General features: G+C 40.6%; 2 protein-coding genes across 2 annotated transcripts in view; both read right to left on the reverse strand.

Annotated features, from left to right (window-relative positions):
• gucy1b1 (guanylate cyclase 1 soluble subunit beta 1) overlaps positions 1 to 1,672 on the reverse strand; it is a 23,671-nt gene extending 21,999 nt beyond the window's left edge. Inside the window, exons 1-2 of the mRNA XM_089006674.1 lie at positions 1,467 to 1,672; positions 1,158 to 1,231 (exon numbers count right to left, since the gene is read on the reverse strand). Of these exons, the coding sequence (XP_088862800.1) occupies positions 1,158 to 1,231; positions 1,467 to 1,469 (77 nt within the window). The 5' untranslated portion in view covers positions 1,470 to 1,672. The remainder of the gene's footprint in view (positions 1 to 1,157; positions 1,232 to 1,466) is intronic.
• A 3,911-nt stretch (positions 1,673 to 5,583) lies between these two features.
• gucy1a1 (guanylate cyclase 1 soluble subunit alpha 1) lies at positions 5,584 to 23,713 on the reverse strand. The gene is made up of 8 exons (XM_089006673.1): positions 23,266 to 23,713; positions 23,088 to 23,146; positions 21,325 to 21,404; positions 17,754 to 18,466; positions 11,802 to 12,287; positions 9,534 to 9,677; positions 8,154 to 8,308; positions 5,584 to 7,952 (listed from the first exon to the last, which is right to left on the reverse strand). Exons 1-8 carry the CDS (start codon positions 23,500 to 23,502, stop codon positions 7,814 to 7,816), a joined length of 2,013 nt encoding a protein of 670 aa, XP_088862799.1. The 5' UTR covers positions 23,503 to 23,713; the 3' UTR covers positions 5,584 to 7,813.
• Between the last annotated feature and the right edge of the window lie 647 nt (positions 23,714 to 24,360).

The following is a 24,360-nucleotide window of genomic DNA, read 5'->3' on the forward strand; positions in this document are numbered from 1 at the left end:
CCATGGCGCTATTCGGCAGTTTGGTTTGGTGTACTTCAGCCGAAAACTAGTCTGCCAGTATCATGATCTGGTTGGCGACCAACGGGTGGCGCTGTCGGCCCCGCTTGCACCTGCACAGGTGCTGGTCGTCCCGACCATTGGCGGACTGCCACGTTCGGATTGGCGACCAACGGGTAGCGACGTCAGCCCTGCCTGCAACCTCGCAGGTGCTGCTCGTTTTAATCAGTGACACTTAAAAGGACTCCCGGCACGACCATCCGGTGTCGGTTCATTGTTTGTTGCATGCTTTGTCTGCAATCGCATGCATTGTATGCTGTGCATGTGTTTGTTTAACCTTGGCGGATTTTTAGACTTGGTTTTCTTTTGATACTTTGTATTACTTTTTCTGTTCAGATGATTGTGATGTTTTACATGTTGTTCCCGCTGACCTTTAGAATACATTTAATTTTTAAGTGCCTTTCAAAACTCTCAAGGTCACTTTACAGTCACAGGATCGGTTTTTCTGTGGGTGAGCAGCGGATGCCACACGCGCCAGCGTTCACTAAACCTGGAAATAATTCAAATAGATAGCAAGCTAGCTAGCGAATAGATCTTTATTTTAATACAATTTGTCAAACAACGTCCTGCTCCCTCCTGCCTGCTTTTTGGGATCCGCACCCGCCATCACCACCTTGCAAATCTTGACAGCCAGCCACCGTAGCGCTCCGTATGTTTCCCGAAAAGTAGTTTGTATGCCAAGATTATATTCTCGCTAATTTAAATATTTGTAAGGCGAAAAGTCTGTTAGCTAAAGTGTTCGTAAGCCGATGTATCACTGTATCATTCAAACGTGGCGTATGGACATTAACAAATCCTCATGATGACATGTCAAAAATGAGTTCCCCAATGAGTTGTGACTTACATTGTTCAGTCACATATGGATAATTTATTTAGACAAATTATGTCCAATAAAAATATACATTTGACATAGTGTGAGCACGCGGTTTGATCTTATTAGTTAATCATTAAAAGCCTCCAATAGGCCTGTATCACGTCTGAGCTCACTGCCTGCTCCCAGTCAAACATTTCCTGCTTCTAGTCAAACATTTTATTGTGTAAACACCAGTATATAATAAGCATAACAATCATTAAAAAAGGGCATAACAATATACACTCACTTGATGTCATCCCACACTTCCGGTCCGTAATTCCTCAAAACCAGCAGCTCCAAGGCGTGATTCACAAAGCCGTACTGTAAATACATGACAATGAGAGCATACTTGACCGCGTTCCTGACGCTTTAAAATCAGCGACACACGCTTGTTTGGACGAATTTGGACCGCAACGAGGACATGTTCAAAGGAGGAACATATCGGTTTGTATTCACCTGTTAATATGCCGAGTAATAACACAACCGGGGAAGAGTCGCTAAGCACAAACGTCATCTTCAGGCCGGGCTTAAAAAACGGAACACAAAATATACGTACCATAGTGTATTTGGCTTCGCTTCTGTTCTTTTTTATTCAATTAAAAAGCGTCGCTTCGGACATAAGCGTCATCGCTCCGTTACAGATGCTGATAGTCGTCGCCGCTTTCATGCCTCCTCGCTCCATCAGTTTGTGATTGGCAACGCCCACGACCAATCGGACGTCAGGAAGTATGTTACGTAAGGGGTACAGCGGGCCAGTGAAAGCGCGGGGTCGGGTGGTTTCGAACGCTGTGGCTGGGGTAAGGCCAGCACAGTTTGAGTTTGAGCTCTGATGTTTAACATATACGCACAGAAAACAGTTTATAAAAAGTTTACACACCCCTATTGAAATGCTGGATTTTACGATATTAATAAAAAATACATTTGCTACATATAAAAAACTCAATTCCATTCCATTTAATCCACTTTGCATCTTCTTCTTTTCCTTTCGGCTTTTCCCTTCAAGGGGCCGCCACAGCGAATCAGTGTCCTCCATCTTCAGAGGTTTGATCCGCATGTTTGTTTTGGCCAAGATTTTACGTCGGATTCCCTTTGCATAATAGGGATATAAAAAATGAGTGACTTATTATGCATTAACATAAAATAAGTCAAAAAAATCGGTGGGGATGCATGAGGCTTTCTTAGTGTCTTCCGATGCCCTTTTCGACACGTAAACTGCACAGGTGTTTTCTCTCTTTAAAAATATATTTTGTAACATTTTGTGACTTGATTGTGACTTGTTGATATGTTCTAATAAATTCTTTGCAGATGAAAATGTGCTCACTTCACAAAATAAAGTAACAATATTGATAGTTATTTATGTAACATCATCTCACATGATAATAATAATAATAATAATAATAATAATAATAATAATAATAATAATAATAATAATAATAATAATAATAATAATAATAGTAATACTAGGCTACTACTACTACTACTACTACTACTACTACTACTACTACTACTACTACTACAACTAATAATAATAATTGGATTGGATTGGATTGGATTGGATTGGATATGCCTTTATTAGTCTCACAGTGGAGAAATTTACATTAATAATAATCATGATCATCACTTTGCTGCTGTGAAATGTAAATTTCTCCACTGTGAGACTAATAAAGGCAAATACAGTCCAATCCAATAATAATAATAATACATTAGGGTGGCCCGGTAGTCGAGTGGTTAGAACACCGGTTTCACAGTGCAGAGGTTGCTGGTCGCGTCCCAGTCCGGCGTTCTGCCCGGGCCCGCGTGGGTTTTATACGGGTCCTCCGGTTTCCTCCCACACTCCATAAACATGCATGGCAGGCAGATTGACCACTCCAAATTGTCCCTAGGTGTGAGTGTGAGAGTGACTGTTGTACGTCTTTGTGTGCCCTGCGATTGGCTGGCGACCAATTCAGGGTGTCCCCCGCCTCGTGCCCGAAGACAGCTGAGATTGGCTCCAGCACCCCCGCGACCCTAATGAGGAATAAGCGGTACGGAAAATGGATGGATGGATAATACATTACGTTTATAAGCGCCATCCAAAACTCTCAAGGACACTTTCCAGCCACAGGATAAGAACAAAAATGTTTTTCTGCGGGTGAGCAAAAAAACATTTTTGAGCGGGTGCGGAAGTAGCACTCACACACATTTAATTCAGAATTCCAAATTTTAACTCAGAATTCCGACTTTTAAATCAGAATTTCTGACTTCTAACTCAGAATTCCGACTTTTTACTCAGAATTGACTTTCATCTCAGAATTTTGACTTTAATCTCATAATTCTGGGTTTTTACTCAGAATTCTGACTTTACTCAGAATTGCGATTTTTGACTCAGAAGTCCAAGTTTTAAAGTCATAATTCCGTCATTGGCATTTTTTGGTGAAAAAAAAATGCGTACTTAAGACTCAGGGTTATTTTAGCAATATATTTATTGCACTCTTGTTGGCACAACAGCAACAATTAAAGCACATCCTTATGAGTGATCGAAGGACATTCATTGTATTGTCTTTGATGCTCTTTGTTCTATGAAAACAATGCAATAAATAGAGTATAAACATGTGTACAGTGAAAACAGTAAAAATACTTTACTAGGAAACTGCATTACTGGAATGTATAATGAATGTATTTCAAATATATACTTTGATGGAAGAATTTGTGGCTTGCATTCATATTGAAAGAAAAAAAAGTGATCAATGTTTTTCTATGACAATGTGCGATCCTGCTTTCAAAAGGCACCTGAGTCTGCTCTGTGAATCTTAAATCTAGATATAAGATGAACCTTTTAAAAATGTATTTCTGTTTTCATCTCTTATCCAAAATATAGACAATACACAAAGCCAATTCGGTGTTTTTATAAACGTTTCACAGTAATGTCAAGGTGCAAGCAGGAAGAAATGTTGTCTACATATTTATGGAAAAATATTTCTCAAAGTTATACTTCTCGTTCTAATAAAACGGCTGATAATCCTAACAAGCACTGGATACACCCAAGAAGCATTTTACATAATTGATAATCCATTGAAAGAAAAAAAGCAGTCTCAGGCCCCAGTTTGGCTCTCTGAATTTATACACAACATGATGAAAAACAACCATCAATCCCTATGGACGTCCTTGTGAATACACGGTCGACACATTGGTTGCTTTTCCTCAGGTGTGGTGGTTTAGCAAATGAAAGGACGGGGCCTGAGAAGTCTGACGTTGTGAAAAAAAAATCAGATTTAATCATCTATGCAACTAATGATTACTTTCATTATCAGTTAATTTCAGCTAAATATGGATGGGACAACTGAATTCCTTGGAAATTAGCCAATATTTAAAGGACAACCGACGCCACCGGACAAGTTGTGTCCAAAATTTGTAAAATCACTTCAAATGACGTCTACTGAGTGGATTTCACAAAGATTCTACGGCATATAGTTATATTTTACGTTTTAAGACTTGCGCTGAATATTCAGGAAGTCTTGTTTTCGAGTTGATGACGATGCCTGACGTGACGTCACGTCTGGAACGCCCCTGACCGAGAAAGCGACACGCAATGCATTTTGGGTACTTTATTTGGTCTGAAAACTTCGTGTTGATCCGTGTTGATGGTGAAATTAGAAGGAAAAAACATGAATAACACGATGGTGAATCGTTGTGTGTTGCACCAAGACTACTATTTGATACTAGTTGACAACAAATTCCCAGCAGACAAATCATTGGAGTCCAGACGCCTCAAAATGAGACGGAAGGACTTCTTTAATCGATTGCAAACATGTATGCTTTCCTCTTCAGAACTATTTGAATCATATTCATAACTGGATGAGTAACAAGAAAGCATATTCTCCTAATCTGAAGCCATTGTTTTGATTCTCGAGCAAGGCAAGACGTCCTGGCGTCACGTCACGAACAAGGGGGCGGGACCTTCTGAAACTGAAACTTTCTGAGGTCATTTTGAAGTAGTATTGGGACATTTTAAGTAATTTGTATTGGTGTTTTGCATTTGACTAAAAATATCAGCCTGCGTGTTTTGGGTTTTTATGATGTCAGGAAACAAAAAAATGGTGTCAGTTGTCCTTTAAAGTTTTAGAGTTTGAGAGCAGCTGTGCTATATTTTAGTTGACTGCTTCTTATGGTGGTAGGAGTGATTGGCTGTACAGTTCAGTTGACAGATTTATGTTTGCAACAGTGAACATGGAATGATGTGATTTCCTTGACATTATTTGTCATGGGAAAATATGTTCTTGAATGACAACAACTTGTTCTGAAAGCAGTGTCAAGGTGCAGATTGTATAAAATGAGAATTCCCTCATGTATTATATTTCAAATCGTCTCTGAGTTGGGGCTGATTTGATGTTGTGGTGTATTTATAACAACGGATGGGAACTCTGGTGTTATAGGTCAATGCATTTTTCCAAGCTGTAATTTATAAATGTCTGACTTCTCAATTTTCTTCAATGCCTCATAAATGTACAAGTGGACCCCTACATATTCACAGATTGTTTTTCATCAATTTGATTTGATTATTTTTTGTACCTTTACATTGACGGAAAATCGCACCTCTTTTCTTTTTTTTTCGTGGCAGTATGTGGACAGTATATTTTTATATATATATATATATATATATATATATATATATATATATATGTGTGTATTGCATTGTCGTTCCCGTCAGGCGTAAACGTTTCTGCCCAAAAAACATCAACTTGAAACAAACTTCCACTCGCAATTAACACAGCAGAAGGCAGATTTTTTTTCTTATAAAACTTTTGTTCTCACAGTGTGGAGCCAGCACTTTGGGGTCAGTAAAAAAAATAATTAAAAAAAAATCATCATAGCCCATCGAAGCACTTTCCACCAGCACGCGCTGCCCCACTGCATCGATGTACTTCCCGTGCTTTGCTATGCAATCACATTTCTTTGATTAAATGGCGACAGCGATTTTTCATCATCATCATCATCATCATCATCATCATCATCATCATCATCATCATCATCAGATATAATAGATAGATAGATGGAGGACATTGATTCGCTGTGGGGACCCCTGAGGGGAAAAGCCGAAAGGAAAAGAAGAAGAAGATCATCATCGTCAGATATGGTGTTTGATAAGTATCAAAACATGTCCTGTACGTCAGAGGTCCCCCCCAACCCCTTGGCCACGGACTGCTAACTTTGTCGTTTGGTACCGGGCCGTACAGAACGAAGAAATAACTTATATTACTTCCGTTTTGTTTATTTTGAAATTTCTACGTATTTTATTTTGAAATTTCACCGGATCCTCTCTCGGGACCTATGGCTCGCGTTTTGATGATTGCATATGGCTCGCCGATAAAACTAAAATATGTATTTCGTTTTTCGTTTCGTCGTTTTTTTTTCGCCGTTCATTTCCCGTTGGGGCTGCAGTTGGCGGAAAGCGCAATTTTGATTGGATGACACTGACCTACAATGGCCGAAAGCGCCATGTTGATTGGATGATAGTGGCCGTCATGTTGAAACAGGTAAACGCCCCTTTGAGCCCAACTAGTGCACTTCAGCGTGAATACCCCGGAGCATGAGAGGAGAGAAAATGTTCTGATTCTAATTTGCAATGAAACAATACCATCGATGAAACAGTCGAATGTCAGTGACATTTTAACAAGCCCCACGTTAACGTTAGCATCGACATACTTCTGCGAGAAGTAGATTGCAGATAGCAAGTGTGGAAGCTTATGAGCCGTGTGCAGGCGAGCTAGCAGTAACTTCGCCTCTGGACCGGCAAATTGAATTTCATTCCGATCGTTTGCCTGGATTTTTACCAAACACGAGGAACGGAAAACCATTCATGTTAATAGTGAGTACTATCACAAAGTTATTTTAAATAATGCATTCTGATATTTTGTTGAAAAGTGGCCGCGCGTGTGTGCGTGTGCGCGCGCACGCGAGCGTTTGTATGTGTGCGCGCGCGTGCGTGTGGCTCTTGCTGAAAAACATTTCTAAATATTTTACTTTTATGGCTCTCTTCGTCAAAAAGGTTCCCGAGCCCTGGTCTATAGAGTTTTCGGTCACGTGATAGGTTACCGGGAAAATGAAATGTGCGAGCTTGTGAAATGAATAAAACATAAATGTCCTTGTAAAGTTTATTTGGGAAGGATGAAAGGCCCACCCAGGAAACAGAATAGGAGCATATTACTTTATAGAATAATAAGGCTAAATTTAATAGACAGTATCCGGAGTCCTACTTTAAAGAGATTTGAGACTTAAAGCATCTCAACGAGATTCCCTTACAAAGGCCACTCCCCCCTACTACGCGGTTGTATATTATTTCATGTACTTTGTATCTTAGTTTGAAGGCACTTTTAAACATTACTAGGGCGACTAGAGAGTGTTGCGGCCAGATATGACGTTATTCGTGTTTATTATTATGTTTCGAAAATATCATAGTTTCTATGCAGGTCATCCCATATTGTTTGTGTTATATTTATCTAACACACCTTAAAGGCCGGTCCATGAAAATATTGTCTGATATTAAACCTGTCCATTGGGTCAAAAAAGGTTGGGGGCCGCTGATGTACATCGTGTATGTCCCAACTTAGCTGAAAGGTATTTGCTGCACTCTATTTTCAAAAATACAGTAATGCTGTTGTGGAAAGTGTTTTTTAATATAATACTTTGTGATCTGGTTGTGTTATTAGTAAGGCAATCATAATCACTTTTAAGGGAGCGCCAATGTTTTGCAGATATTTGACATCCACAATCGGCTTTGTCCCTATTCATTGTGAATGTAATTTGAAATGACCGCAAGCGAAACAAACACTGAGCAACATCAATATATGAACACGTCTAATATAGAAATATTGATATGGGTGATTTGTAAGGAAACAACACGAGCCTTGCTGCAGCAGCTGGACTTCATTTCCGAGTCAGTTGTGAAGTTTTGAAGGAAGCCTCTAAAAAGTAACAAATACCAGGAATGTCCTCTGGGAAGTTTGCCGGAAGCTCCTGCCTGCTCCTGGGAATGAAAACAAACTCTGGCCGGTCCTTCAGCAATCTAGGATGTAGAGTACACAAATATAGCATGAATCAATGTAGCAACTGACTAGTGACTGGACACTCGAGGAAACACAGCGCTCCTCTTGAGTTTCATTTTCCTGTCTAATAAATGCATTATTTCCCCTTGGTAACCTTGGAAAAAGATGACGATGTGCAGCATGAAATGTGACATTGTCATAAATACGAACAGAGATGTCACCTGTGCGTTGTCGGGCTGATGTTGATTTTTCGTGGTTGGCTACACGATTCAAATTTGTTGGCCAGTGTGACGTTATTTCCAAAGAGGCAGTAACGTGGCATCTTGACTCCGACTACACCTGCCAGTACAGATCCAGTGTGCAGGCCGATACGCATCTGCAAAACAATTACCGGTACATATTTGCCATAAGTCTGATGATTTCGATTCTAACCACCCTTTACAACACAAACTAGGAGTTATCAGAACCCTCCAGCATAGGGCTAAACTAATACCGACAAGCGTTGGAGGTAGAGAAAAGGAGTCAGAACATATCAGGAGAGCACTCACAAACTGTGGTACCCTCAGTTGTCATTTAACAAATGTCAGAAAGAAAGAATAGGGAATGATACCAAAAATTCTCAAGACACAAAAAGGAGAGGAGGAGCAGTACCTTACGTTGCAGGAGTTTCTGAAAAACTACAAAGAGTTTTTTGGCAACACAAAATTCCTACTTATTTCAAACCGATAAAAACGTTAAGGCAAAAATTAGTGCATCCCAAAGGTAGGCTGCAAAATGAAAAACAAAGTAATGTAGTTTATTCAATACATTGTAAGAATGAAAATTGTAAAGAGCAGTACATTGGGGAGACTAAACAAATTCTCAAAAAAAGACTATCAACGTCGCCGGGATAATACTAGTGGGCCTTAATCGGCAGTACATATGCACCTAAAAGCTAGCAACCACTCATTTGACGACAATGAGGTTAAAATCTTAGCGAAAGAACATAGATGGTTTGAAAGGGGAGTAAAAGAAGCAATTTTCATAAATCCTTCATTAAACCGGTTTGGTGGGGTGAGGTTCAATTTGGATTGTTCATACAACAGCCTATTTGAGCAAAATAGGATTAGGAATACTGATGAGGTGATACCGGTGGAAGTGGGGCATACAGGCCAGTCGTTAGTCAGGACAATATGAACAATCAGTATATAGGGCCTAAACTACCAGTAAGACATTAGTTTGCTGACGAAGTTTCTTGGATAAGAAGCGAAACGTCCGACACCTTCAAAGAAGTACAGATGACGGCTGAAGAAACCTTTACATCGATTGAATGTTTATGTAGTCCTAAAACTCAATATTCTGTGGGTCCTGCAATTTGAGTGAAACTGACAAAATCCTAGCACTGGAGTGAACACATTTATGCACATGTCTGGCAGTGAATGGGTTAAGATATAAAGAGGTCCAATTCAGGAATCAAACAAATTGTATTCAAGCCAAGGTTTGAAGCATCATAAAGTCTGATTTTTGGGATATCGTGATTCTACTAAGTGCCATTTTTGTTTTCATGTTTCCAAATGGGAGTGGCTATTTTCCTGGTCAGGCTATGCAAACTGTTTCCTCACCTGTATTGGTTCTCCGGTTGGAGTCTTGACTTCGTCAGAAAGCTCCATCATCTTTAACGCCATCAGTGCAATCTGGACCGCGTGAGTATCACTTTCTTTATGTAGGCCGCCAGCTACACAATACGCATCTCCAATTGTCTCCACCTGGACACAGCACAGTAGAACAGCATGTCTTCCTCAACTCCAACAAGGGTTCTCCATCATCCTCGTGAACACCTACTAACCTTTTGTTTTCCCTCACGACATCTATCAACATTCATCTTGGTCTTACTCTCGCTCTCTTGCTTTGAAGCTCCATCTAATTAATCAATAATTTCAGCCCTCTCAGTTATGCGCATAATCTGTTTCACTACAGTACATGCCTCCACCTTTTCTCCAGTATGCTTTGACTGTAGATCACATCTACAAACATCATGATCCATTGATATTCTGATCAAAACTCATCAGTCAGCCTATTATCACTTTTGTAATAAGGAAGGGGGCCCAGAACAGATCCCTAGTACAGCCACCTCCACTTCAAGGACCTTTGTCACCCTTACAGTGCAGCTGGCCACTTTTCTGCTGCTCCCGTACATGTCAAATACAATTTGTACAGACTGTACTTCAGATTCAGAATCAGAAAGCCTTTAGTAGTCCCACAATGGGGAAATGTTCAAACTTCTCTGCCACTCTGCACTCATTCAGACAGTTTGACTGTGCAGCCCCTTGGATCCAATTCCAGTTTTTAAAATGTGCTCTATGAATAAGGTGGATTGAAACACGCATTCCATGAAAATTCAATCATCACGGTTCCATTGCAGTCATTTGCTCGCCTGCATCAATGTCAATGTCCCAGATGTATCGGAAATATTAATGACTGAATGCAAAAGACATGAGAAACAAAAATGACGAGTGAAGTCAAGTGGAAGGCAGTCTGGAACGTCATTTTTTTGTTTCTTAATTGACATCAGAAAAATGTTTTATAGCATCTAAAATACCCAAAACACGCAGTATGATATTTTTATTCAAATGCAAAACACCAAAAATGACTTAAAGTGTCCAAAATCTGAAAAAAATTGAGCTGCGAATTGGGCATTTTCAGAAAGTCCCGCCCCCAGTTCATGACGTCACGCCAAGACTTCTTGCATTGCTGGAGAATCAAAACAATGGCTTCAGATTCAGAGAATATGCTTTCTTGTTACACATCCAGTTGTGAATATGATTCAAATAGTTCTGAAGAGGAAAGCATACATGTTTGCAATTGATTAAAGAAGTCCTTCCGTGACATTTTGAGGCATCTGGACTTCCATGTCGCGTCCCAGAAAAGAGGCACAAAATGGCCACCGTGCTGTTGTGAGGAATGAATCAGCCCGTTTCCACAGGCTGATAAATTCCTTCGATGGAGCTTGGATGCCCTCTTCTGGCAGCTTTTGGGTGTAACACGAGGTTTTCAGACCAAACAAGTACAGCAAAATACATTGACGTGATGGAAGGACCGCTACAATGTGTCTTTTTTCGGTCAGGGGCGTTCCTTTAGTGATGTCACGTACGGACTCGTCACCAACTCAAAAACTGAATATTCAGCGCGAGTCTTAAAATGTAAAATATAACTATATGCGGTGGAATCTTATTAAAATACGCTCAGTAGAAGTCATTTGAAGCCATTTTATAAATTATGGACACAACTTGTCCGGAGACGTCGGTTGTCCTTTAAGTGCAAGACAAGAGTACTGAAAGCCAACAGCCATAAAATTTCCTTTGCCATCTCAAAGTCCTCGTCTTCTTTCATGTTACCAAGAGAGCACTCGACAACTATGTGACACAGACAAAGTGGAACTATTTTTAGACATACATATGGAGTGGAACAAGGTCCTGAAGGAGCTTCCTCGCATATTTACGATGCATTTGTCAAACTTGCAGCTTTATCTCTGTTGAGGCTTCGCCGACATGTTGTTTAGAACATCCAGTCTTTGGCAGGCCTCGCCAATGCCTGATACACACACTCGGCGTCATCTGCCGGTATTTGATGCAAATCACTCTGCCGCGTAAATCGAGTGCTTCTATCTTCTTCATTTATGAAAGGACTGTCAAAACTAAAAGGGAATGGTGCTTTTTAATTTGAACCTCATTTAATAAAGATGAGTGTTAAACCTGCCAAGATAGTGATACTTGAAAGACTATAATGCCATAGCAGTAAAGTGAAAATAAACGTCTGATGAATCACACGTCCCAAAAAGAAGCGCGTTGTTAACACCCTTGTCAAATTTGAATGAAGGCACACAAACCTACCTTGTAAACATCAAGTTCCCCACAATGGTGGTCGAACCTGGTGTATAGCTCATTGAGCATGGTGATCACTTGCATCGGCGTGCAGAGCGAGCAGACAGCGGTGAAGCCCACCAGGTCGGAAAACAGTAAGGTGACCCGCTCAAAATTCTTGGCTTGAACCGTCTGACCTTGCCACAATTGCTGAGCTACCGTGCCGGGAAAGATGGAGAAGAGAAGATCCACGGTCTTCTTTTTTTCCTCCTCAAGTGCCTGGTGGGCATGCTCCAGTGCAGCTTTGGCTTTGCCGAGACGTTTCTTCAGACCGTCCTGTGCTTTGGCCTGCTCGCCGACTAGGACCACGTCACGCAGTGCGTTATGAATCGGGATGTCGGACAAGTACAGGCCCCGGCCCGTTAGCTCCTCCAGCTTATCCACACACGGAGAGCCCAGGAACAAGATCACGTTTGATTCGGAAACGTAGATCATTTGGCCCTTGAGGTCCATCAGCTGAAAAGACAAATCACATTTTAGAGATCCATGGGTCCGGCAATCCATTCTTGAACCGCAAATGTGTTTTAGGCTGACCTAGTATAAAAATATTGAGAGGTCAACAGTTAATTGAAAATGTAATTAATTAACTCATTCACTGCCAGACGATGTGTAAAAATATGTTCACTCCAGTGCCAGGGTTTTTCTCATTGTCCTTAGAATTCCAGGACCCACAGAATATTGAATTTTAGGACTATGTCAACTTTCAATGCAGCATAAGAAATCTTAGACTCTCTTCTTTCATCAGAAAAATAATAATTAATTCCACGTTTGGAATTAATTCCAAAGGTTTACATTTCTCAGTAACTCCTAAAACAATACCTACAATAGACTACATCACTGCGCACTGAATCGGCTATTAAAAATAACAAACTTTCGTATGCAGAGGCAGATGATCTACGCATTAAAATATCAGCCCTTCTCAGTAGTGCCAAACCACCTCCATCCAACATAACAGTAGAAGAGAGAAAGGCGTGAACTCCTCTACAAAAAGATAAAAATATTACTATTTTGCCAGCAGACAAGGGTAGGTGTACAGTGCTTCTCAACACATTGGATTATGAAGACAAAATAAATAGGTTAATCAGTGATTAACACTTATGAGCAACTAAAAAGGGACCCTTCCAATAGATACAAGAAAGAAATGATAGACTGTCTCCAAAAGTTTGAGAAAGAAAAACATATAGACAAACAGATGTATTTTAGATTATACCCCGGAGAGGCCACGCCATGTATCTATGGCCTGCCAAAAATACATAAAGAAGGGTTCCCCCTCAGACCCATTGTTTGTAGCATTGACTCCTCTACATACAATTTAGCAAAATATTTTAAAACTATCTTAGCTTCGTTGGTTGGTAACACAGAATATCACGTAGTAAACACCACAGGGTTTGTAGAGAGTATCAAAGACTTCATATTGGAACCTGAGGAATCATTGGCATCTTAAGATGTGGTGAGCACAAGACTGCTGGCGAACATTTCTAACTTGATGTCAACTGAACTCAATGTCAGCACTTTACATTGCAGGAGTTTCTGAAAAACTACAGAGTCCTTTGGCAACACAAAATTCCGACTTATTTCAAACCGATAAACACTTTAAGGCAAAAATTAGTGCATCCAAAAGATAGGCTGCCAAATGAAAAACAAAGTAATGTACTTTATTCAATACATTGTAAGAATGAAAATTATAAAGAGCAATACATAGGGTAGACTAAACAAATTCTCAAAAAAAGACTTTATCAACATCGCAGGGATAATACTAGTGGGCCTCAATCGGCAGTACATATGCACCTAAAAGCTAGCAACCACTCATTTGACGACAATGAGGTTAAAATCTTAGCAAAAGAGAATGGATGGTTTGAAAGGGGGGTAAAAGAAGCTGTTTTCATAAAACAGCAAAATCCTTCCCTTAGCCATAATGGTGGGGTGAGGTTCAATTTGGATCGTTCGTACAATAGACTGTTTAGTCAACATATGATTAGTCATGCTGATGAGGTGATACCAGGGCCAATTGGGCAATCAGGCCAGTCCGGCACCGCCATGTCTGGACAGGTAGGGATATATATATATATATATATATATATATATATATATATATATATATATATATATATATATATATATATATATATATATATATATATATATATATATATATATATATATAGGGCCTATACTACCAGTAAGACTTTAGTTTGCTGAAGAAGCATCTTGGATAAGAAGCGAAACGTCCGACACCTTCAAAGAAGTACAGATGGCGGCTGAAGAAACCTTTTCGTCGATGGACCACTCCTGTACGACTGAGAGCTTACACAGACGTAATTAATTCCCATGTTTTATAGGTCGGGAGGTATCTGAGCTTGAAATGGGGGCGGCTGTACAAAATTCAATACAATACATCTTGATATATATTGCGCTTTAACAACTGTTAAACAAAACGTGCACAAAGGGAAATGATGCCTCCTTGTGGAAGGCAAAAACATTGCCAGAGGCCTGACCGAAGCTGGATTCCGAACACCACCCCCAAGAAAAAAACTAAACTCGAACAAATTTGGGAATGGCGCTCTACGTCATGCTTTTCATCCATCAATCCGTTTTCCGTACCGCTTATTCCTTATTAGGGTCGCGGAGGGTGCTGGAGCCAATCCCAGCTGTCTTCGGGTACGAGGCGGGGACACCCTGAATTGGACGCCAGCCAATCACAGGGCACACAAAGACAAACAACCAGTCAATCTCTCTCTCTCTCTCTCTCTCTCTCTCTCTCTCACACACACACACACACACACACGCACACGCACACGCACACGCACACGCACACACACACACACACACACACACACACACACACACACACACACACACCTATGGACAATTTGGAGTGTTCAATTTGCCTACCATGCATGTTTTTGGAATGCGGGAGGAAACCGCAGGACCCGGAGAAAACCCAGGCCGGCCCGGGCAGAACATGCAAACTCCACACAGGGAGGCCGGACCGGGACGCGAACCGGCGACTTCCACACTGTGAAGCCAGCGTGCTAACCACTCGACTTCCCGGCCGCCGTCGTGCTTTTCAATTCCTGAAGAAATTTGGGAATGGCAGTGAATGAGTTAATTAGTTAATTTTTCAATTAATCAAAAAAGGACCAATGCCAGTCGTGGACCAGGATGGAACTCTTCCAGCTTTTATTATTTATTCATTTTTTGTTTCAACTGTCTTTTACTAAAGTTTACCTAAAATAGATTTATTTCCTTTGGGCAAAACATCATGTACAAATCAATAAACTTTCTCAGGACGTACAGTATGACTATGACCACAACTTTTGGCATCTCGACAATGTGCAACTGCGTCAGCCATGCCAGAGTCGAATATTTATTTATATTTTAGCGGAATGCTATTTCTAAACATGACAAATGCCATCCAACCAAACTCCACTTTGTCTTTAACTCTACTTTTTCAGATCCAGATGGGACTTTCCAATTTCTCATTAATGGAAGGCTGGATTCATAACCTTAGTCTTTAATCAGCTACATTCCATAACGAGAACGCATTGGTTTAATGGATCACTAAAACCATTCTTGAATAATTGGAACATTGTCATTTGTGTAAATAAGTATATAATAATAATACATTTAATTTATAACCGCCTTTCAAAACTCTCAAGGTCACTTTACAGTCACAGGATGAGTTTTTCTGTGGGTGAGCAGCGGCAGCCACAGGCGCCAGCGTTCACTCAACCCAGAAGTAACTCAAATAGATAGAAAGCGGGCTAGTCAGCTAATATATAGATAATAGATAGCTAGATAGCTAGCCAGCTAGATAGCTAATAGATAGCCAGCGAGATAGATAGCCAGCCAGATAGCTAATAGATAGCTTCTATCTAGCTTTCTAGATAGTTATATAGCTAATTGATACCTAGCTAGATAGCCAGCCTGCCAGCTCGGTAGCTAATATAGAACATAACTTGGTAGTTTCAATGAGCATTTATTTATGGGACATTTTTCGTGCAATTACATTAGTCAATTTCTAGCAATGTCCACTGCAGTGTCTGGAACAGCCACCAGTAAGGTCCTGTTCCTGAGTCTCTGGTGCTAAACTTCACACTACGGTGGCACTGATTTTACTCTTATACTTGCTTGCTATGCTTGTCAGATGCCGATAAATTCGCAAGTTGACTTGATCTCCTCGTTTTATGTCAGTTCTCTCCACACCAGATGGCAAGCTTTAAAAAAAATGATTTTTTTTTTAGCTGTTATTGCTTTCAATGGCAGCACTAGAGTGATCATAAACATGGCACTCATTGTGAAAGTGGCTAGCCAACTCGTCTGTGCCCCACAGACTGCTCTGACAGCAAATTTTGACAATCTCGTCTTCAAAGGCCAAAGCTATGATGGGCTATGAAATTGTCCACTTGGTTTGAGATCATTCCATCAGGGGAATTAAGAAAAACAGGAGCAGAGACTTCTTCGGCCCCAGAGGAATAAAAATGCTAAATTTGAACAATGCTACAAATAGCTAAACTATTATCAGTTCATTTTCTTGTTTGTCTTTGTTTTTTATGTGTCCAGTGTTTGTCTTGTCTCTACAGTCCAGTGTATCTTTCCCTAAAAAGTCATGAATGTTATCTTAACGGTTTCCGAAATGAAGTTGGAATGGATTAAGGTGTAACGTTGTTGAGTCCCTTTCCACAATAGCTGGAACAGATGCATCATTTTGTGTCACACATAATTACTGTAGGTAATTGTGCTTGCTAGCGAAACTGTTCATTGGATTTATTAGCTATCTAGATGGCTGGCAATCTAGATATCTATCTATAAGCTATCTAGCTATCTAGCTGGCTAGGTTTCTAGCTAACTATCTATTAGCTATCTGGTGGCTATCTGGCTGGCTGGCTAATGATCTAGCTAGCTATTTATTGGCTATATAACTGGTTAGCTATCTAGGATAGATAGCTATTAGCTATACATTAGATAGCTCGTTCACTTTCTGTCTATTTGAGTTACTTCCGGGTTGAGTGAACACTGGTCTGTGCGGCTGCTCACCTACAGAAAAACTTATCATGTGACTGTAAAGTGACCTTGAGAGTTTTGAAAGGCGCTTATAAATGAAATGTATTATTATTATTATTATTATTATTATTATTATTATTATTATTATTATTATTATTATTATTATTATTATTATTATTTATAAGATGCTGTATCCACATGAAGAACGCCTCGTTGCAGCTTTGTCAGGGTTTACCTTGAGAATAATGGCCGCGGTTCGGAAGCTAAGTTTCATAGCAGATAAGCGTCTCTTCTGACTGATACCCAATGCAACCTCTACGCTTGATTGATTACTTATATCGGATGGATGACATCCGCTTGCCAAAAATTGAATAGCTGCATTGAAAAGGCACTGTCTGGTGGGTGGTCTCCATCACAATGCATCCCCTTTCGCAGCCACCGTAAATATATGGGAAGCTGTTGCAACCCAAAGAGCATCTTGCCATTCTTCTGTGGCTGGCGTGACGTAAAAGGCCCGTAGGAGTGAAAGTGTGTGGAAATATCAAAGCAGGTGTGTTTTTTTTATAACTATTCACAGAAAGACTCGGCCCCTGAACTCTTGTGAAAAGTGAGGGATTACTCTACAATGGCTTCACTAAATGCCTCTCCTGCTACTGTGAGCATATTCAAACAAATGGGTATCAGTGTTTACTCAGAGACTTCTCACTTCTTGTCATGGAGACCAGTTGCACCCATCCAGAAATAGATCCTGGCAAACTGAGCCTTTGATGGGGGAAAAAAACCATCTGACATTCGCCTGTGATCTCAGCTGTTGGTAGAATGTTGATCTCCACCTTAGGCCGAGTGGTGCCGCTAATGACCTCGACAGAAACCAAATGAGAGACATCGTAATGGAACAATTCTTGTCCTAAAAAGTACCTTGACTATGTTGTCAGCTCCGGAGACCCCATGCTTGATCCGAAGGACAAACTGGGTGTTGAGCATGGTCAGGATGCCTTGAAAGGTGCATTTGATCTGAGGGCACACGATGGAGAAGTGTTCTTGGAAAGTAGAAACGCGCCTGAGGCCATCCTTCCTGCTTAGTCTCTTCCTGAGCCCATGTCCAATTTGTACCAGAACCAGATCCTGGTCCAGGATGAGATGGAAGGGGAAGATAGTGGAAAACAGAGCGGTCGGGAGGGTCCCAGCTGAGGTCGCCCGTAACGGACTGGGGCTCAGGTTCTTATCCCCCTTGACAATCACAGTGTATAGAAGACTGTGCTGGGGGTTGGATTGAAGGATGCTGTCTTTGACGCCGGGGGGATCCATCAGCACATCCACGGTGGTGTGATAGAGCCGGCGGGCCGCCGCCTTGATGACGCCGGGGAAGAAGAGCTCGGTGGTGGGGTGGGGGTTGAAGAAGTAGACAGTAAGCAGACCCGGATCTTTGTCTAAGCACAGTACGGATGCTTCGTTTAAACAATGCCCTCCTTCTGCTCGGGGGGCGCTGCTCTGCTTCAAGAGAACGTTGAAGCTGTTAAGGAAGTCGTGAAGAGCGCCCCCCACCACCCGCAAAATGTGGCCGTCCTCCTCGTAGCACATGTTGAAGAGCTCTTCGCCAAGAGACACTCTTAAAGCTTCAATTGGGATGCCTGTGGGATACAAGCAGGGGCGATGAGAAGTCGTCCAGACACAAACTCCCCAAAGAGAGTACAAAGCTCACATTTTTCCAAATACTTTTTGCATCTTTTGATGGAACAAAACTTTGCTCCAATGTAGTCATTGTCCAACTTCTCTAATAAGAGCAGGGGTGTCAAAGTCATTTTTTGCCGCGGGCCACATTGTAGTTATGGTTTCCTCTCGAGGGCCATTATGAATTTGGGGAACCCATTACAATGTTGAAATCCCTTCAAATATTACATATAGAGCACACAGCAAATTAACGAATAACTCGTTTTCAAATCTGAAGTCAAGAATAATGACTTTTATTGTGGTTGACATCCAAAAATATGAAATTTTGGCTAAGATTTTAGCAATCATCATGGAATTTAACAAGTTTGATTTGCTTTCGCGGGCCGAAAAAAATGATGTGGCAGGCCGGATTTGGCCCGTGGGCCTTGACTTTGACACCTGTGAATAAGAGCATAAATGTACTGTTCCTACAAGATAACTCGACATACAGCCTTTCATGCCCGAAATCCGTCTTGCATCTCTTGACAAAAAAAAAAAAATTCTGAGGATTACACTAAAAAAATATGTGACAATGGCCAAGGCCAAAGACTAATTTGCGATCCATCCTCAAAACAGTTAACCATGAAGCACAATGTCTCCAACACAGCTCGGTGATGTCACAGATAAGAGTGGGAATTACCCAAGCTATCGTGAACGCCATGTCCTAGCGAGTGTTAGGGAAATAAAACCATGGTGACCACACAAAATGTGGGACACGTGAGAGACAATTTGCATATTTTCACAAAGGGGGCGTACTCACATTTGTTGCCAGCGGTTCAAACTTTCAAAGTAATCGCGATGTGGAATTATTTTGAAGAAACAGTAAATTTATGCTGCCATACAAGCAGGCCAGTGATGTTTACATTGCAGTGTCATGTTCTTCAGTGTTGCCCCATGAAAAAAAATACAATAACATTAAGAGCGACATTACTGTGCAAATATCTTTGTTATGTTAACAAACTTTTCCAGAACTGTCATCTTGATATAACCATCCAGCGATTTTTTTTACGGCACTTGTCCTCGTTCAGATTGTGGCGGTGGATCCAGCTGGCTAATCCTTTTACATAGCGCCCCTAGTGTTCAAATTGTGACATTACCGGTAGACATTTGCCAGGGCCTGATTTCAGAAGTACTGTACCTGTACCTGACAGTCATGTTCCTCTGAAACTATTCATTCATTGGAACTTTTACACATATTATTTTTATTTTTTTGGGGGGGAGGGGGTCTAAAAATTACTTCTATCGGGGGGAAAAATTGTGACATAAATATAAAAATATACAATAATCATACATGGTCACCGGAAACAGCCTCATGACTAACAAGCTTACAGTCAAACAAGACCACTTATTTTCCCAACTGTCATTGACATTCCAATTACGTTATCTAATTACTAGCATTGCTAAAACTACAAAATAAGATCAGCCCAAAGTTTGTATTTGCATCCTCTTGTTATTGAATAGATGTGTCGTATCATTAACTCATTCACTGCCAGACGATGTGCAAAAAATGTGTCCACTCCAGTGCCAGGGTTTTTGTCATTGTCACTCAAATTCCAGATTTGGGTGACAAAGTGTCCTTGAGAATTTTGAAAGGCGCTTAAAAGTAAAATGTATGATGATGATGATGATGATGATGATGATTATTATTATTATTATTATTATTATTATTATTATTATTATTATTTATTTGTAGTAGTAGTATTAGTAGAAAAGCCTAAAGAAAAAGTAGTATTAGTAGTATTAGTTTTCTGGTTTAGAGCGGATTCTTTTCTTGCAGACGGTGTATTGTGAGTGTTCGGGTGCCTGGCATGTTTCGGCGTGTACTTCCGCCTTCGTCAGAGATGGACACTCTGGCGGGGGCGGAATTGTGCGCCGAGGCATGTCAGGTGTCTGTCAGAGTAGAATCTGTTTTAAATTAGATATCAAGTAGACACGATGAACTTAGTACAAGTATTAGTATTATTAGTAGTATTAGTGGTACAAGTATTAGTAGTATAAGTATTAGTAATATTTGTATTATTAGTACCATCTTCTACATACCAAAAACAGTCATGTTATTTTCATGATATTGCCCGTGACCGATGACCATTTTGTGTTTGGGAGCCTTTTACTGAGCGAGTTGCTTGTTCTGTAGCCACTAGGGGACATAAGTCTTCTTGTGCCGGTCCCAAGCCTGGATAAATACAGAGGGTTGTGTCGGGAAGGGCATCCGACGTAAAAGCTTGGCCAAAACAAACATGCCAATCAAACCTCTGAAGATGGAGGACACCGATTATCTGTGGCGACCCCTAGAATCGAAATGCCGAAAGGAAAAGAAGAAGACTCAAATTCCAGGACCCACAGAGTATTGAGTTTTAGGACTACATACATTTTCAATACAGCGTTAGAAACCTTTGTCTCTCTTCTTTTATCAGAAAAGAACGAGTTAATTCCTAAATTATATGAGTCTGGAGTTATATGGGCTTGAAATGAGGGCGGCTGTCCAAAATGCAATGCAATACTATATGGTATATTGGTTTATATATTGCTTTAACAACAGGTAAAGCTGGAACAAAGCACTAACATGGAAAAGGGGGATATGCTGCCCCTTGTGGGAGGGGAAATACATTGGCAAAGGCCGTGGCCAGCGCTTTATAGGCACCCAAACAAGAAAAAACAAAATTCGAACAAATTTGTGAATGCCGCACTATGTCATATTTTAAATTCACGAATAAATTTGTGAATGGCAGTGAATGAGTTAACTGGTAAATTGTATTATTGGTGTCGAGTTTAAGGTTACCTCTTTGAGTTGAGTGACTGTGCATCAACTCCATTAAATGCTCTGGTTCTTCTCTACAGTCTTTGCAAAAGACAACAATGCTGCAAAGAGAAAAGTCAAATGTTACAATTGCTCAATATTTCAGCATTTTATCATAAACTGATAAAAATTGTGATGCGGTATAAAAATGATACAGAGCATGAGAACATGGTGAACAAATGAAAATGAAATATTTTGGGGAGAAATTAGGTCATTTCCTCTAAGTAACAACATTTTGGAAAGATTGTCGTCAAATGAAAACAAAATAAATTTGCCATATTAAACATGGAAAAATTTGGAAATGATTTGTCTAGGTCTATTTTTTTTAATCCCCAAAAAATGGTATTTGAACAGAGTTGTAGACTTTTTATTCAGATGTCATCTATTTATTCACACTGTACATGTGTATAAATGTAATCCAACACAATAGCATTCATCAAATAATTGCCGTATTTATCTATACATTGGGAACAGCTGTCAATATATTGCAACAACAAAAATGAACATTTTTTTTATTCAATCCTATTTTGAAGGCCATTGGTTTCTGTCGGCATTAAAAGCAGGATTAAAGATGCTTTGAAATTGAACTGGAAAAACTAGGCTGCTTTCAACTCTGGACAGTGTAAAACAGTTGCCCTCTTGTGCATGAAAATTAATAATGGTTGCATATCATTCAGATGCGGTAGTGTTGTAATTTTCATGGAATACTCCAATTTGTACGTATGTACGTTGTGTAACCAATATTTGTACCACTTAACTAAAAAAAATAACATTCAGTCTGGACAATACATATTGATTTATATAGCGCTTTAACAACAGCTGAAGCTGCAACAAAGCGCTTAACATGAACAGGTATAATGGAGGAAACAAAGCAGTCACAAACATTTTAACTGCAAACTGTTAAAAAAATTATGATAAAGAAAATGAAAAACTGGGACCACCAACCCAGAACACGCATGATGCATGGGAGTTTTTTTACTTTAACAATGTATCCCTTTTTTGTTTTGATTTCATGTATTGTCAGCTCACAATGTTTCGCAATCTGTGTTATATGATTCATCCTGTTAGTTTTGATATTCATGTTTGTGATTAACTCATACACTGCCATGCTTGAATGTATTTGGGATTTGGAAATATGACGTAGAGCGCCATTCCCGAGTTTGTTCGGGTTTTGTTTTTTCTTGCCGGCGTGCCGATAAAATGCTGGCCAGACCTCTGCCAATGTTTTTCCCCCTTCCACAAAAGGGCATCATTTCCCTTTTTTTCATTTTAGCACTTTGTTAAAGCTTCAGATGTTGTTGAAGCGCTATATAAGCCAATACATGTATGCATGTATTGCATTGTATTTTGGACAGCCGCCCTCATTTCAAGTTCAGATAACTCCAGACCCATATAATTTAGGAATTAACTCTTTTTTTTAATGAAAGAAGAGAGTCTCGGGTTTCTAACTCTGTATTGGATGTTTATGTAATCCTAAAACTCAATATTCTGTGGGTCCTGAAATTAGAGTGACAATGACAAAAACCCTGGCACTGGAGTACACACATTTTTGCACATCGGCTGGCAGTGAATGAGTTAATTCTACTAATAGTTCAGAAGATGGAGGCTGAATTAGCAAATTCATCATCATCACTGTAAGCCTCCTGGTGGATTTGATAAAAAAACAAAATACAAAAACAAAAGTGAACCTGTCCCTAATATTCTCCAATGTGGTTTAAGAGCAAAACTAGCAGATCTAAAATTACCTTTCCGTTTCCTTGCTCTGCCTCATCATTCTTTGGAGGGCAACGTGCAGCCTTTGAAACTGTAAAGTTAAAAAGGCATTTTAAATTGGGAGGGTGCAGGGGACGGATAAAATAAGAACATTTCTAAAATGGCAGCCAATTTGTATCTCTTCGCAATTTAGCGCCTGCTCGCACCCACCTGGGGACACGCCAGTTTGCGAATGCTCTCTCCGAGGGTATGTAGGTTGACTTTGCCTCTGCTGATCCTCTGTGCGGCTTCATGCGCACTTCTCCCGCCGTGCGCGGCCGAGCTCTCTCCGGCATCTCCACGCTGCTCTTCCTCCTCTCCCTTCTCCTCTTTCTGCTTCTGCTGTTCGCTTATGGAGAAAGGACACTCTCCGGATATCTTCAACTCCTTCAACCTAGCGCAGAACATCTTCACCGGTGCTGCGATATCCTCACCACACGGGCGCTGAGCTCATTGTGCATGCAGACAGACGCGCCAGAATGTCGTTTTCTGGTGCGCGCATTTCATTTTGGTCTTGGCGTTCCGTCCTCGCTCAATTCCTCAGCCACCTCCTCCAAGGGGGTGATGCGATGCTCTCCTGGAGTCTGCTTCTTTTGGACTGATGATAGTACAGAACAATCAGCGCCCATAAAAAAATAAACAAAAAAACAAAAAAAAAGGCCATGAGCAGCAGAAGGAAGGGGAGGAGATGGGGGATGGGGGGGGGGTGTTGGAGGGCTAGGCAGAGAGCTGCAGGCCAATCCATGCTCAAGCACGACTGGTGGAGCTGAGCGACCTATCAGCAAGGAGACGTTATTTCCAGATGACTTCTCGCATGCAATACACATCCCCTATCGCACTTAATATGCAATTGGCTGTAGCATGATGGTGTAGTGGTTAACACGCATGCCTCACAGTCCCGATATCTTGGTTAGAAATTCCAGTTCTGGCCTAGATGTGCGGTGCGGAGTTTGCATGTCCGACTGGCTTCCTTTCAAATCCCAAAACATGTTTCTTACACACACAAATATGACTCACAACGCCATTCCCAAATTTGTTTAAGTTTTGTTTTTTTATGCTTGGGTGCCGATAAAGCACTGGCCATGGCCTCTGGCAACGTTTTTTTTTTCCACAAAGGGGCAGCATTTCCCATTTTTCCATATTAGCGCTTTGCTCCAACTACAGCTGTTGTTAAAGCGCTATCTAAACCAATATGTATGTATTGCATTGCATTTTGTGTCATGATCTGGTTGGCGACCAACGGGTGGCGCTGTCGGCCTCTCCTGC

The sequence above is a fragment of the Hippocampus bargibanti genome, linkage group LG10 (assembly GCF_051943395.1).
Source record: "Hippocampus bargibanti isolate YZ-2025 linkage group LG10, ASM5194339v1, whole genome shotgun sequence".
NCBI classification, from domain to species: domain Eukaryota; kingdom Metazoa; phylum Chordata; class Actinopteri; order Syngnathiformes; family Syngnathidae; genus Hippocampus; species Hippocampus bargibanti.